Source organism: Toxotes jaculatrix, chromosome 3 (genome assembly GCF_017976425.1).
Source record: "Toxotes jaculatrix isolate fToxJac2 chromosome 3, fToxJac2.pri, whole genome shotgun sequence".
NCBI classification, from domain to species: Eukaryota; Metazoa; Chordata; class Actinopteri; family Toxotidae; genus Toxotes; species Toxotes jaculatrix.
In genome coordinates, this window is record NC_054396.1 from 17,425,805 (window position 1) to 17,442,665 (window position 16,861).

At 39.8% G+C, this 16,861-nt stretch overlaps 1 protein-coding gene across 1 annotated transcript in view; it reads right to left on the reverse strand.

Moving 5' to 3' along the window:
* ca16b (carbonic anhydrase XVI b) overlaps positions 1 to 16,621 on the reverse strand; it is a 103,192-nt gene extending 86,571 nt beyond the window's left edge. The window contains exon 1 of the mRNA XM_041033779.1: positions 15,938 to 16,621. Within this exon, the coding sequence (XP_040889713.1) occupies positions 15,938 to 16,022 (85 nt within the window). The 5' untranslated portion in view covers positions 16,023 to 16,621. The remainder of the gene's footprint in view (positions 1 to 15,937) is intronic.
* Between the last annotated feature and the right edge of the window lie 240 nt (positions 16,622 to 16,861).

Sequence of the window (16,861 nt, forward strand, 5' to 3'; positions counted from 1 at the left end):
GAACCTTGGATGTGTATTTACAGATGGAGACAGCTCTGGGACTTCAGAGGTTTTAAAACCGACAATCAGTTTGCGTTATTTCTGCTAGATTAGTAAGCAACAAAACCTGCCTGCTTATAAATATAACCAGGTGTTTTACTCTGCCTTTATTATAGCACTGCTATTTTTATTTGTTCGTGCAAAGTGATACTCAAACTATGTTATTACTCCATATAAAATTATGACAATTTCACTTTAACACTTCAGTGAACATGCTTTTTTTTTCCCTCGCTTATTTCCAAAGTGGTGTTTATCGTTTCATGTCCAGCATTGTTGGCGGTTTCTATGTGAGGAAAACAGATCACGTATCACGTGGAAACACTATGGGGCGCAAAGTTGTCTATTGCCACTTTAAATGGGGTATGACATGTGGCAGCAGAACAGCTTAAATCCCTTGTAGCCACACAGTGCTAGTGTTATTTTATGTTGCCATTATCACTGAGAAAAGTTCAGTTCATTCAAACTCAATTATCAGGGTAAAGTAAACTTAGGTCACTTGTACTCTTTCAGCAATAGTGTCCAGACACTCCTTCAGGTAGGTGCTCAAAAAACACTGAATGTGAAAAATAACTCTGCAGCACTAACTTCCCAGAAGAGTGCATTTTATTCAATGTGTTTTGCCACATCACCTTCATATGCCTAATGAAGGCCACATGCCAAATTGTGTACTTGAATAAAGTAGATACTTTACCAAGAAGTCCGTTATTGTTGCTATATTATTCACAGTCCCCTCCAGCATCATCCTGCTTTACATTCAGGGTACAAACTACATGGGAGCCAGGGGGAGCAATTATTGATGTCTGATTCATGCATGAGGGTGATTCATCATTAGTTCACTTTAATAAAGATAACGGCATGCATGCTATTCTTGCCATCACCATAGGCGTGTGGTGGCGCAATTTTACAAACTTCACTCACTTTTTAACTCAGAGATCAGGAAAAAAAACCTTTCCCCATGCCAACCGCCACAAAACTTAACAAAAGAAGAACATACTTTGCCACTCAGTCTGCACAGCGAATCGTCACGATTCATTCTTTTCTGTTTTGTAGTCAGCATGCAGATATTCCCGCCTAATCTGCGTGTGAGAGTGGTTTTTCTGCCATTATCGATCCAGACGGCAAGACCAGCAACAGCCTGCGTGAAATCAGCCTCTCATCGCTCCTTTTCGTGAATCTTAATGGAGCCACTTTGGAGGCATTCCACCCAATGCCCTTTATCACATTTTGGATTACATCAGGTCATCACCAGTCCACATCATGGGCTTCTGGACGAACAACAGAAGCAGGTGATCCAAGGACTCTGTGGTTGCTCTTGTTCTGAACTAAGCTTAACGGTATTACTCACTGTTAGCACTGTATTGTATGCGATGGGTGTTGATGAAGACTGGAAACCATATAGGCAGCATGGCCAACTTTTGTTGGTATTTACAAGCTCATACATGTTTGTTTTCTTGTAGGCTGGTGTGTTGACACGCGACTCTGGCATTTAATGGCAAACATTATTGTGCACATCCATATGTGATGTGTAACTTTAACAATTGCTGAGAGGGACTTTATCCATTCTAGGTATCCTGGTGTGCTCTGTTTTTGATTTAATGCTCATACATTTGTGTTTACAGGATGTTTTGCTATTTGACCTATCTGTATCTTCTTTGTGTCGAAAATCCATAGGATATATCACTCTGCAGAGTTTACCGAGCCCTGCTTTAGTTGGCCATATTGTATCGTACTGTGGAGGTTTGTGCAGCAAAAGTCAGTCAGTCCTATTTTTGAGGCACACGCAGAACACTTGGTTTTCATTCTCACATTTGAAAAACAGATAATAAAATCAACTTATGTATGAATACTAGTACTCAGGAATATGAAGGTGTACTTATTCCACACAGGAGGATGGATTAGTAAAACAGTCTCATGCTTTCTCTGTCTCTCAGCAATAAAGTGTACTACTGTTATTACTGAAATAAATAGCGTCTCTCTCCATGCCACTCTCCACACCTCTGTGGTGCTGAAAGACACACAGCAGGCGGCAGCGGTTACTTTTCATGTTTTCTTATTCTTATTATTCATATTCTTAAATAAAAGCTAAATCAAGAGCTTCTAAATGTCGTATCTGTCGTGTCTGACCAAAAAAGTGTGGAAAAAGGGAGACCCCCCTAAAAAGCCATGGTATACTTCACACAATGTTCACATTCATACAGTTACATACACACAGTGGTTGTTGAGGGAGAGGGAAGCGGCGCTTGTTCAATTCACCCATCCCCATTTTCTCAGCTAGTCCTTTAATTAGAGGGAGAGTGAAAACATATCATTAAATTTACTAATTAGACAAACTACAGTCTAAACAACTTTCACATTATTCTGTCTGAATTCGTACGAAACTGAAGTGAGCTATGTTTTCACCGGCATCATGAGTGAATAAAGGGCAGACTCTTGATGCAAAATTGCTATGTATATGAGGAACAAATGTGCGTACTGAGGGAGACAGCTGCTGTCTGTGCAATCTCATCTGCAATGCATAGCGCAAACTGTCAAATGCAAGGACATCTGCTTGGCTTTCTGGTTTGAGGAACCACTAACAGATATATTTATGACAAACACACTTTAAATGTGTTCGTTTTATTTTAAATGCCAAGTAGCTCAGTCTCCCCACAGTCTGTCAAGCTCTTCACGGTTAGTACAAGTAATAGCAGTAAAACAAGGTTGGGGGTCTCTCTCCGTAATACAGAGGAGCACAGAAAAGGAGTAAACGGAGCTTGATCTTGAGAGTGCATGTGTTTCTCATTTCTTGGGAAGTGGGCGATGTGGCTAGATTTCCCCGGAAGTGTTCGAGTCACACCAAGGACCTCGGGAACATGAGAACTGCCAAGATCAGCCAGAGATACGGCACAGAGGGAGCTGAGCCTTAGGGCTAAAACATCAAGCTCAGAAATAATAAAACAACAACTCAAATCCCAATGCAGATATTTAGGCCGACACAGCTAAAAGCAAACAAGCAGTTTCAGCAAAGAGGACATCAGCACCCTTGGGCCAGAGAAATGTAGCCATATTACAGTAAAATTAAGCCCATTAGTCTAGGGTTAAAATTGTTCTTTGACTGACTCAATGAAAAATAAAACTAGACTAAAAATTCCAAGAAGTAATTCAAAAAATTTCCCTTGACACCTGGTCTTAATCATATTTTTTTCTTTTGCGCGTATGAGCATGTCTGTGTGCATGTCAAGACCTGTCTGGCTTTTTGTTCATCATGTTAATTGACAGGAAGTGCTACTGCACATTCAGAGCTGAAACGAGATGTTTTTGTCAATGCCGTGCAGGGTGCTGAAACCCTAAAATACAACTTCATGGTGAGATATGGAGACAAGTAGAAATAGTGAAATAACAGAAACTTAAGACTAACTTTTTAATAAGTCTAAAAACATAGGCAAACACACACACACACACACACACACTTGTAGACATTGTGTGCATTACAGCCTTGGACCTCCTCCCAAACAGAAAACATTTTTGTTTGTGTTTCATTAGGGAACTTGAACAACAAAGCAAGCAGAATAGGAGGAAGGGCAAAGGAGGCATACTCGACTTTCTCATTATGCTACACTTGCTCTGCAGTCTATTCTCCAAACTTATCTGGTGAAAAGTGGATAAGACCATCTCATTATAATCAAATCCAAATGTGTCACCAACTCTCAATCCACTCTCGGTTCAGACGACTGCGTCTCCTGCAGTTTTTCTCCTCTTTAAAAAGGTATACTGTAAGGATTCATATTATCTGCACTACAATGATACAGAAGTCACAGGTTATGAGGCCAGAGCAGCGCAACATGTCATGTGTTCTTCAGCCTTTTACTACAAGGAATAAGTGAGAAACGCGGTACATCAAACGCCACACTCTGATAGAGCATGTGGGCGAAAAGGTCTAGATGAAAGTCTCTGCTGTATTAAGTCTTCCTTGAATAGAAAAAAGAAAGAAAAGAAAAGAAAAAAAACACACATCCTGGCATTTATTCTCTATTCATACGAAGCCGGTAAAGAACTATGAACTATTGTTCTATTGTCTGACCAAAACTGACTCTTTTATGAATTAAAACTACAAGACTTCCTGTGGAGAAGTCAATGTTTAAGAAAGCCCCTCGCATACAGGCTGAACCTACACTCGATGGCTACTCCTTAGAAATGGTGAAATTATACAGTAAATCTGAACTGTGTCAATCTGCTGTTCATTGTGCTGCTAGGGCAACACTGGTACAGTGAATTAAGTGCATTAAATGGCTGGAGCAGCTCGCTGATTGACTGCAGCAGGGGGCTCTGATGAAAACCATTAGCAAGATTAAACTAATTCAGGGCTAGTGACCTCTTTACTAGACCAGCTACAGCTTGTTTCCTTCACAGGCCACAATAAACAATCCTCAAACATGTCTCCACACACAGTAGCATGACTGTAACATAACAGCTCTGACAACGTTGGAAAATTTACTGTGTAAAGTGAGATTTTCAATTTTCAATGTGGCAATTGGATCGCTTAAGTGCCGAGAACTTATGAGGTCATACCTCAAGACACGGTGTGGCAGCCCCGCATGAATTGTCTAGTTATTGATTCTGAAATAAATTCAGCTGCCTCTGGTGGATACATTACACTCCTCACACATTACTGGTGTTCATGAATGGTGATGGCTGATTACTGGCAACGTAAATGGGCCCGTCTAACTCAGTGGGTAGAACGTGACACTGATACCGTCAGGCTAATGATCTGATCACAGCTTGGGACAACCGGGCTGAAAATGTAAAGTATGTTGCAGCTATAGTACGGCAAGATGCAACTGTTATACAGCTAAGAAGAAAAAGAAAAAGAAAAAAAAAAGAAAAATGGAATCAAATGTGCTTCAGTGGAAAACATCTGCCCAGTACTGATCTGCCTGGTACTGATGAAAAATACCTTACCTGCAGCTCACTGGCCAAATGACTCAGTGTTAGCCATAAATAATACCACTGCACCAGGACTTTGCATGCATCACTTCCAAACAGGCTCTTCATGCCTGCCCGGGGCCATACAAGTAGTGAGACCTCCTCCCTTCCTCTTTAACTGCACTTTGATGTTGGACTCTAATCAATACTTGAAGGCTGAATTTAGAAACGATAAATAAAACCACGAAGAGCAATGCACTCAATATCTCTGTAACGGCTTCTTTAGTAGTCTCACTAGTATGTAATGGTTAATGTATGCAAGACATTATTTCTTTTTCAAGAAGGGTCCACGATGTAAATATACATTTTCTCAAGAAATGGCAGAGGTACATATTGTACAAAATTAGCACACAGGACCAAAGTGGTCCAACATACATTTTACACTGCATCGTGGGTGCAAAACGTTATCATCATCAGAGCTTTAAATGATATGATAAAACACAATGAATGAAATACTGTGGTATGAACTGGATATTGGTATCTTTTGAGCAGTAAATTGATGTTTTTCCTGCAGACTTCAAGCACACTGAAACTCTATGTATTTATTACCTGCTATCTGGTTTTTATTATCATTGCACAAGCCCCAAAATAAGATGCTAAAACATAATTACACGTTTAAGAAAATGAAATAATTTCTTTCTCACACCAAGCTGCTCTTAGTCTCCTGTTGTTACCCTCATCCCCACTCTTACTTTTTTGCAATTAAAATGACAGCATTTGTTTCCAATTGCTCCAACTGATTAATTTTGCTATGACATAAAATCATGACAGTTTCTCAGACAAGTAAAGAAAACACATAATATTTATTATAATTACCAACAGTGGTAAATTTAGCCAAGTCTGAGAAGGAATAAAATCCAATGTGTGTACTGGTAAACTCTATATTTAAAGTTAATGAGAGGGGAAATAATAAATGTCGCACTTAAAATCATGGATATGTACAGTTTCAGAGCTGCAGTCCAAACAATAGTAAAATGTTCCTGCATGCTTTAGAGGTATTGTGATAGAAGCGATCGAGTGGCTGCTAATTAGCCAAAAGGGATTACAAGACTATTACAGTGCCCATCATCAATGCCAACATATAACTCATGACAAATTAGGACATCTGCTCTGATGATGGCTCCTCCACATTCACACACTCGTTTGGCCTTGCTTTCATACATGGCAGCCAGGTGGTTGTCTTTTAAGATATGAAAGTGTATCCCATTCTGGTCAACAGCATCTATCTATCTATCTATCAACAGACAACCATATGATTTCACACATTAAACTTCCTGCCGCCACCTCGGCACCGATTCCGTCACCTGCATGTAGTCAAACCCACAACAAAACAAATCCAAGGCTAATAAACATGAGCTCTAATGCACACGAGAGCAGGAGCAAACACAGGCTGAAAAACAGCACTCAATTGAGCAGTACTTGGCTGTGACTCAAAGTAAAGACTACAATCAAGCAGCAGCATCACAGCTGAGTGGTAAAGCCAACGTGCACGCAGCTCTTACAACCTGATACATGCTGGTCCAAGAAAATACAAGACTGGATTTGTACTTAATTCAAAAAAAAAAAGAAAAACTCCAACTTATCTCAAGGAAAGTCAAAAAATTCATTCCACAAGAAAAAGGGTCAGATTCACTTCTCGTGTGTGTTCGGTGGTGATTTTAAAAATGGACACTGCATGAAAGAGATATTGTGGAGTGTGTCTGATGGTTTCACAGGCTATCACAGTCAACTATGATAGTTGCTTCTTGCATGTTCCCTCTCAGCTCTACCCAGGCTCTTTCCTCTTTGTACGAATTAATCTGCAGCTTTGTAATCGAGAAAAAAAAAAGCCAAACATTATCTGATTCCATCTTCTTAAATGTGAGGATTTGTTCCTTTTCTTTGCCGTTTTATTTCATTGTAAACTGAATATCTTTGTGCTTTAGACTGTTATTAGTAGCAGTCTGAAGGCATTACCTCGCACTCCGGAAAATTGGTACACACAATTTCTTTGCCAATTGCCAATTAAATTTCTACATCCTCGCTGTGTCTGCCTCAGTTAATGCAGGAATCAGGAGCTTGCTAGCCTGTACTGTGAGTTAGCCACAGCGACATATTCCAGCTGCTAATACTAGCTAAGGTAGTAGATCAGAAGTGCATTCATATGACTGATTGAAAGCCGTGAGCTCCCACCCCTGACTATAGCCTTCTCTGATTGATTAGAAGGGAATTTCTCTGCACTGATGCTGTTCACTGAGTCTGGGTCACAAAGCCTCTGACATCACCTCTCCACATTAAAACATGTTTTGGAGGCTTTTTGAACTAAAAAGCAAGTTACATACTGTAGCTTTAATTTATAATCTTCAGTTGCCTCTTAGATTCCAAAGCTGTCTTCTTTATTTAAGAAAATCACAACTTTTCACCTTGGGCATGAAAAAAAAACGAGGAGCAGAGGTTCAGGCATTTAAAGAACAGAGGAACATTACACAACGGCCTGCTCGAACATGAATCAGTGTTATTTAGTCAATAAGTTCTTACATTCCACATTTATTGATTTTAACTGACCGCATATTCTGATTTTCTGAAGAAAGCCTACATTTGCATTTTGATTAACAGCAACTGTAAGGAATACTGTCACAGACAGACTAGAATAAGCCTTTCAGTTCTGACATTTAAAGTATGTCTGAACAGGATAAGGCTTATTGTATATTTCTGAGTTTCCTATAATCACAATTTATGGTTAACAACTTGAAATTATTTTCATGATCAATTCATCTGTCAATTATTTTCTTTAATAAAATCATTTGATTATAAAAAATAGCTGATTAAGTCAATTTTCTATCAACCACTAATCAACTAATTGCTGCTGCTGAGTGTCCTCAATAATGCCCTGTGAATTCTCTTGAATTCTTGAATACAGAATGAACCTCTCCTTATCTCAAAGTAACAATTTCCATCTCACCAAGATGACTCTCAGTAATGTCACTGGTGCCATAATGCCAATTCAAAGCATTTAATTGTAAACATTACAGCAATACGGACGACTGTCTTGAGAACCGTTGAGGCAGAGCGGTTGCTAGCTCCCACCTGCCTCACGCTGGCTGTTAAGTGTGGGAACAGATGATCTCTGAAATCCCTGAGTGATTAGTGGTTACCTGGGGATAAGTTTCCTCTCTGCAGCAGTAAACACTTGTGTTGTGAGGTTTAGATTAGCTGTGACAATAACATACAGCAGCTGTCACACTTCCAGCTCATGCCAGAGTTTGACAGATAAGGAGACATGCAAGAATTTGTACGACAGCACGGCTAAAATTACCCGGGGATCGACTGCAAAGTGTTTTGGGGTTTTTTTTGGTTTTGTATTGTTTTTGTTTTTTTTAAACGCTAAACATATTCAACTGTTGACCGTGTTGTCATATAAATCCTTTTCACCATCTAATAAATACTTGAGTTGTCTTTGTTGAGGAAGCGTGAAACAATATCTTTCTGAAATATGAAAATGTCAAAGGAAAAGGCCATGGTATTCATATCCCTAGTTAATTAGGGTTCCATTACCAGGAGGGTTTGAATGTTTGTGTTGAAGAACAGAAACATTTGCATTCCCCAAAGGGGAGAATGTCAACAGGATCGATAGGGTAGTCTCTAAACTCCTGTTCTGCCTCCAAAAAACTATCTAACTCAGCACATCTTCTCCCTTGGAAATCTCCAAAATTAACTCACACCACATTTTCACACTAGCTGCCTTTGTCATTTTTACAATATCACACACTTCCTTCACAAAAAAATTTCCTTTGCCAAACAGTAAAACATCCAAAAGAGCCAAATAAATTAAGCATCTGGAAAAGAACTACCACCACCTGAAATGCTTAGCTGTCTCTTTAGTAACATGGTTTAATACCAGTGACCCTCTTCCACCGTTGTTCTACAGCTTGCTCTAGAAATAAAGAAAGCTCCCAGAGAGACCAAGTGTGTGAGAGAAACAAACAGAACATCAATCTCATTCTTAACCCAAAGAAAAGAGCCTGGGGACTGATCTCTCATGGTGTTAACTTAGGAGAGGAGAAAAAAAAAACGCATTCAACAAGGAATTAATGAAATGGGTTTAGCACTGGAGTGGAAAAGTGGGTATCGACTCAGTGTTAAGCTCATACCCTGCCAAACTGTATTTGGTTACAACTATTAGCACTCATGTCATATGCTCATGATGAATGACCCTTAAAATGTTATTATTCCATCACCAAGTCATTACGTGGTGAGCTACAGTGCTATTCTTTGTGTACCATTCACTTGGTGTATTTCCCAACTATATTTCATCAAACTAGGGTGCAGTAGATCAGAGTAATCTGCTCCTCGTGCTTTCTCGGCAAAGGACCTTTTCAGACTTCCTACAATCAAAACTCTCAAAGGGTAGAGGCTAGTTGTACAGTAATGAGGTGCAATATTTTGTCTGGTGCCTCAACAGTTCCATCTGACAAGTGAGTTAATTGTAACAGCAGCTAGCCCAAAGACAACTTACTTTCTTATTCAACACTCAAACCTCTCCTGGCCATCCATCTTTTATACAACTGTACAAAAATCTATAACTTCATTTTGCCACTGTAGGCACCTTTGCTATATTTCTTTATATATCAATTTTAATACTAATGTATGTAAAAAGAAGAGCTGATACATCATCCTGTCGATATCAGCTTACCAGAGATATTCAGTATCATCCTGGCACATACAGTATATTGCCTAATACGCAATAATGCTGAAGTACAGAAAAACGAAGGATATGTTTGCATTCCACTGTTACTCAGTGAGCACTTTCAGTGTATTATTCTGTTGAGTGTACAACATCCCATTCACTATTGGTCACAATTCTTAAATAAATAACTTTGAGGGATTGTAATTTAAGTGCGTTTATGCAACTATCTGCTAACTATCAGCTGATTTATTATCAGATTTTTTTTTAAACTCTCAAGCACTGATGTTGACCTCAATAATGAAATATCTGTCAGACAGTGGTGACACTAAACCAAAAAGGCATATAAAACCATAACAAATTACGTCAAAATTAATTTTTAAATCAGTACATTTAAAAGCACACCACACCACTGAAAATGTTCGACACAGTTAAGCTTCTGGTTGCATAAAACCAATACCCTCGGGTGTTTTTTTTTTTTTGGCAAAATGAGCTAAACAGCCCATGCCAAAGATCTAAGGGCTGTCAGGTTTACATGGCATTGTTTCAGTTTCATTTAAGCATTCTGTTACTGCTCCATTTGAACAAAACGTGTCTGTACTGACAGTGACAACTACTCTACACAGTTGCTACCACTGTAGAGTTTCAAGAGCTGACTAATGACTACACTTTAACATATAAATATTGCAGTGACAGCATTTCTAAGTAAAAGTGACCTAAATGCATGGTAACATAAGTTTTACTCCCCCATACTGGAACACAGACATATTTCTCACTTTCTACAGCTGCTCAAGACAACAAGAATATAATTTATGCAAAGGTTAAAAATCAATTCATCAAACACAACTTGACTCTCATTCAACGAGCTTATTTTACATTCTGTAGAGCACCTTGAGCTTAATAAAACATGCACGGCCTAATCTTATATCTTCAGTGATTGTCGCCATAATTCAAGACGGGGAAAATGAGCCTTGTGGAAAGGATAGCCTACATATGAATTTGTTGTTCCTCGACTCGGAAAAAGACAATCTTGAATGTAGCCCGACAGAAAAAAAAAAAAAAAAAAAAAAAAAAAACAATGAGCACAAAGCAAACACATGCTCTGTTGACCCACAATAACACAATGCAGGAAAAAGGAGCCTGAAGGTTCCATTTCCACTCGGCTCTCTACAGGGCAGCGCTGACTGACAGTTCAGCTGTAAGTAAAGCTGACACAGTATCGCATCGCGGCAAGATTGTTTAAGGGCAAAGAGGACGTGGCGACTGAAGGACACAGGACATTTATTGATATGGCCAAGTCCTTGAGTGCAGCAGTGTATGTCCTTCAGTGACAGTGCCTTATTGCTTGGACATTAATCACTATTGTCACGAAGCACAGGAAATAAGTACACTAGTTTCCCCAACAGCATGTTTCCCCCCTTGTTTCAAACCAGCCTGGTCAAATCCAGTTTGTGCGTGTATGTGTGTGTTTGGATGTTGCTAGGACGGATGAAATGATTTGGAGTGAAGTGGCTGTGAGTCATTCTAAATGATTAAAATGCTACTGTGACCAGCTTGGAGGATCTTGGCTGAAAGACTGAGTGAACTCAACCATACACACCAAGTAATGAAGTGATGACTGATTGCCTTGATTAACATAAGTTAAACAAATAAACTCATTAATCACAATTAATGTCAAATTACTGCAATTATCTTATAAAATGAAGCATTGTTACATTAGACTTCAGTATAAATTTTTGCTCACGTCTCCAAAGTGTGAAATTTTCTTCTGAAAACTTGTAAAATTTATTTTTTAAAATTAATGTAATTTATGTCTCTCGTAACTGCAAAGCAGGACAACACCTGCTGTGGTTTTCTTTCTCCTAATACACACTAGTCAGGATGTACAGTTAAAAAAAAAAAAAAAAAACAGTCAAGTGTCTGTCACCACAGCGGTTATAAATGAGCTGCAAATATGTCAGGAAAGAGACTGCTTGAAGATGGCCTGCTTCTGAAACACCATGTAAATCATGACAGAGCTGTGGCACAGCTGGAAATCGATGCAGTCGTATCTAGTGGACGAGGTTAGCTTTAGCCCGCGCTGTCAGGCTGACTGATTTGTCATTTAATTATAATAGCAGGGAGAAACAGGGTAGGTGGTAGAACATATTTCTACTTTATTTATACTTTACTTTTTTTCTTTATGCGTTTGTCACTCAGCCGGTGGTCCTGCTTTGCCCGATCTTAACTACTTTGATCTAGCTGGCGTTAAAACTATCCTGTGGGAGTATTGTGCACATGCACAAGGACGCACATGGACACACGCAAGCAGGTGGGCGACACAATACACATCCTTCCCCTGGTTTTTGCGCTATTCAGCAATGTGCAATGTGTTAAATCTGCTTGGCAAATGTTTTATGATGAAGGCTATGTATTCATCACGCTTGTTAGACATTAAGGATACACACAATTTATTTTGGTAATGAAACACACAGTGTAAACATTACTTTGCTTTGTTACAAGAAAATTCTCAAGGGCACCTTTACATAGCTCCACAGCCTCCAAAGGCCGCAAATGCATACCACGCACTAGTGTTTATCGTGTTTTGAAAACATTGTATGTTCACACTGGAAAACTGGTGAAGTATAATGTACAAAAATTATATTAAAAGGGACTGTGTATAAAAAGTAATTTGGTGCTATGATGCAGATGCTAAGGCAGAGGAGCCTTTTACAGCTGAAATAAACTTTTAAACCGTTTTAAACTGTTAACGGCAGTATGATTGTTGGTTCAAAGTCTAAGCTTGATTCACATCTCCCAAAACAAAATTTCATTGTTGCTTTAAAGTTTATCCTCAGACAAATAAATAAGCTAGTCATTGATTTTGTTTGGGAAACAACAAGCAAAGGATAAGTATCACTAGCAAAAAGGATAAACAGTGAATTATCTGCACATGAGTGAAAAGTGATTACAGTTGCAGTGTTTCCCCATCGGACCATTTAGTGGGTGGCACAGGCAGCTGGTGGAGAGACAACAGATAACAGAGCGCTGAACCCATCCATGATCGAGACTTAGCATATGTTACTGATGCTATTTTAAAACCAGAGGAAAAGTTAGTTTGAACATCCTGTGTCAGTACTGTACATACTGAACCAATTATCCAGGGAAGATGGAGAGGACCTTGATGATAATGATGCTGTTGCCAACATCAGTGGTGTCCAGACAGCTGGCATCCTAATGGCACAACAGTACGTCAGGACCTCATTAAAAACATTAATAACACGTTTGCTCACTACTATTATATTTGCAGTGGACAGTGATGGTGTTATTTAAAAAGGACATCCCTACAATCTAATGTACAGAAGAAAAAAAAACACTCACTTTGTGTGTCAAAAACTTTTTTTTCTTCATGAGGCATCATAAACTTGCAATAGTTATCTCATTAGTCATGTGATTAATTCAGAAGCATTTCTATAATTAGTGACAAGCGATGTTTCTGATGATGACTACAGAGCAGCAAACATGGCTATACACGTGCCTGGGCTACAGTTTTCAGGAGGAGCACAACTCCTGGCGTTCGGCCGACATTTATTTTAAAAACCGTAATATTGTAGGGAGTGACATTTTTAAGGTGGAAAAAAAAGGATGCTTGAGAGAGATAACATGCAAGACTGTTTTTCCAAATAGGGCTAATAATTTTGTATTATTGACCATAGCCTCTAAAGAGACAAAATTCTCCAAGATATAATGAAAATTACATTCTCCTGTTTCCTTTCAATTTTCTCATTTTCAATGAAAAATTTCTCATTGTCATATAAACACCAGTTCTTTAATCCTGCCTACGATACAAGCTCCAAATTCACAGCGTAAAGATTCAGCTTCTCTGGCCTAAAACAGTAGACGAACACAGCTACGTGGCCAGTGTAGAAGCAGTTAAATTGAATTTATCCTCCACCACCTTCTAGCTGCTCTGCCAGTATTGCCTTTCTACCATGTGTCAGAGGTCTGGTTTGACATGCCATATGAGAAAACTCAGTTGTGTTAAGGGCTTGTAAGGCTACTAGTCAATACAGCTGCAAACTGAGGACGTGGAAGCATGGAACTGGGGGATTTTGGGGCATAGGGGTGGGGTAGGAGGGGTGGGGGTGGGGGGGGGGGGTGACTCAGAGAGAAACCATTCTCCTGTGTGACATCACTGCTACTTCTCTATGGGGGATGATTGGTGCCGCAGAGGAGTGAATAGTCAAACGTATTTGAGATGCACATTAACTACAAGTGTCAGAGCACAGTCTCTCCAGCTTCCACAACCTTAACAACAGTGGATAATATTTCTAAGAATAAGAATATAGGAGATACACGATGCAATGCAGCTGTCACTGCTGTTCAGTCAAGTTCTATGAATTCTTCTAATGGTACCACAACACAGCCTGACCGAGAAATCAGTGGGATAAAATTACAGACTGATATTAGCCTCAGTGTGAATGTCCAATGATATGCAACAAGCATTTCACAGTGCAGAAATACCAAATATTTTTGCAGTAACTGAGCTAAATGTGTTGCCATTACATTAGCAGAGTTAGTTGATTATTTGATTAATCGACAGAAAAATAATCAACAACTATATTGATAATAGGTTCATCCTTTGGAGACGATTTTATGAAGATATATCAAATTTCACTGGTTTCCACCTCTCCAGTGTGAACAAACACTACTGCCTGATGCATCAGTATCAGATTTTATTACAACCACTATCAACAAGTTTCCCACAGATGGGGTTACTAATTATGATGTACTGGTGTCCAATAGCAGAGCTGCAACAAACAGGCAATTAATCAATTAAACTGACTGACAGAAAGAGCACTGCAACAAGGTTGATAATCTAGTCATTTTAAGCAAATGCAACAAAAGTTCCCTGGTTCTAGTTTTTCAGCTGGGAGGATATTCTGTTTTTTCTTTGTCTTTTAAGTATCTTCAATTTTGGACTACTGGTCAAACCAAACAAGCAATTTGAAGACGTCGCTTTAGTTTCTGGCTAGACATTTTCACTATTTCTGGTATTTTAAAAGACCAAACAATTAACTGATTAATTAATTAGGACAATAATCAACATATGAATTACTAATGAAGAAGATGCAGCCTGGCCGAAGCCTTTCCAGCATGAGAATTTATTGCTTTTCTCTGCTCTATGTCATTACAAACATAATATCTTTAGGATAAGAAGTCAACAAAACAACTGGGAACATGTGATGGGGATCTGTCAATATCTTTTGGGACTCTAGAGAGGAAGACTAACCAACTGACTGAGATGGTCTGAAGATTTAACAATAATGAAAATAAAAATAATAAACGGTAGCTGCAGCCCTTTTCAATGGAGTCTTTATTTCCACAGGTTAATCTCAAGTGGCACTGAATCTTATGGGTCACGGATTTTGGTGCAAACACAATAATCCCCAGTTGCAGATTTTGGAGCACGTTTGTGCTTCAGTGGCATTAATCGCCCCTCATACATGCACATGCATCTACGAGCCAACAGCGCTAACTATCGCCTTCATCCTCGTTTCTACCTACGCACATGACAGCGAGCACACACAGATTAAAGCTCCACATAGACCAAGACCACAACTACTGTAAGCCTATCATAAAACCTGGGACACCTTTAAAACACCGTGACAAAACTGCAGGCTAAACAGATGGAAGGGAAAATGCAGAAAGCACCACGGCAATGCCACAGGAGATAAAGTCAAATACGATGAAGTATAGTCCCAGAGTACTACAGACCCTGAGTGTGTGTGTGTGTATGTGTGTCTGCAGGAATGTTACAGTAGCCTACATTTCCATAGATTGGTGAATTCTTGTGACTGTGCACCATGTTGAACGAGTTAACCAGTGTTGTTGGCTAACATGTAAAACGCCTGGGTCAAACAGGAGTCGTGGGACCAAAACCCGGGACAAAATTTTTATCCTCACACTGAAGAAGAAAAAGAAGAAGAAGAAGGAAAAAGGAGGGGGGGGGGGGGGTCTTTGCGCCATAACTGTTTTATCAGTAACATGCACACAAACAGCGTTAAGACGTTGGGACGTTAAACTCGACTCGGCCCTGTAACCGTTAGTGGAAAACCCAGGCTAAACGTTGCCTCTGAAGAGAGAAAAAAAAACCACACACACACACACACACCTCTGAAAACGACCAACAAAACTCGCTTTTAACCTTCATTATAAAAGACCAAACACTGTGGACACTCCGTTTAGTTAGGCTAAATAAATGATAGGCTAATCCGTGTTGCAAGTACTTACCGGGATGACAGTCTTTGTGTTTGGGCAAGGTTAAAAACATTAAGGATAAAATCCACCAGTAACTCGGTTCCCGTATTCTCCGCATGTTAGACTACTCATCGAGAGCAACAAGAAGGCAACGGGTGACAAAGTTAGTTTGTTTTTTTTTTTTTTCAGTCTTTTCTCTCCTTCAAAAAGGAAAACAAAACAAAAAAAAAAAAAGAAAAGAAAATCACATACACACGACCGAAAGCTGGAAACGAAGTTGGCACAGCAGCCACGAAGGCAGAGCATCAAAGTAATGCTTAGCGGTTAAGCTACGGAGTCGCTGCTTTTAACAGAAAAAGAAAAAAAGACTAATTTAATCGCCTCCAGTCCGAGCAGGGGCTGCTTTTAGCTTCGAGGGATAAAACGTTACGCACACCACGGCTGTGCAAAAACAGTTCAAAATCTGTTATCGGACTCCACCGTGCCTGTAGCGGGCTTCCAGATAGCGACATTCCCGAAGTGCAGAGGGGGGGTCAATCGGTCTTTAACTACAGGGGAAAAGTGGTCGAATAATATTGATCACACGTGATCATTATTAAGTGATTATCCGCGGCGGCAGCGTGACGAAGGGCAATACACAATGCGAAGAAAAGTGGTGCTGGAAACGTCCCATTCTTCCATCCAGGAAGTAGACTAGCGGTCAGGCATGCATGGATATCTGGCTACTGGTCCCATCCTACCGGACAGGCTGCGTGTGAGAGAGGAGTCTGCACGGGGCGGGGGCAACGGAGGGAGGGGAGGCGGTTCCTGGATTTGCTGAATGCAAAACGACTCGGAACGGACCCAGAGGCTGGTTTCTAGTTTTCTGTTTACGGCGCCACGATACAGGACGACTCCAGAAACCAGTGGCTCGTGTCAGCTTGTCGGGTCCAAGACGGGATTGTGCTGCGCCTCTTA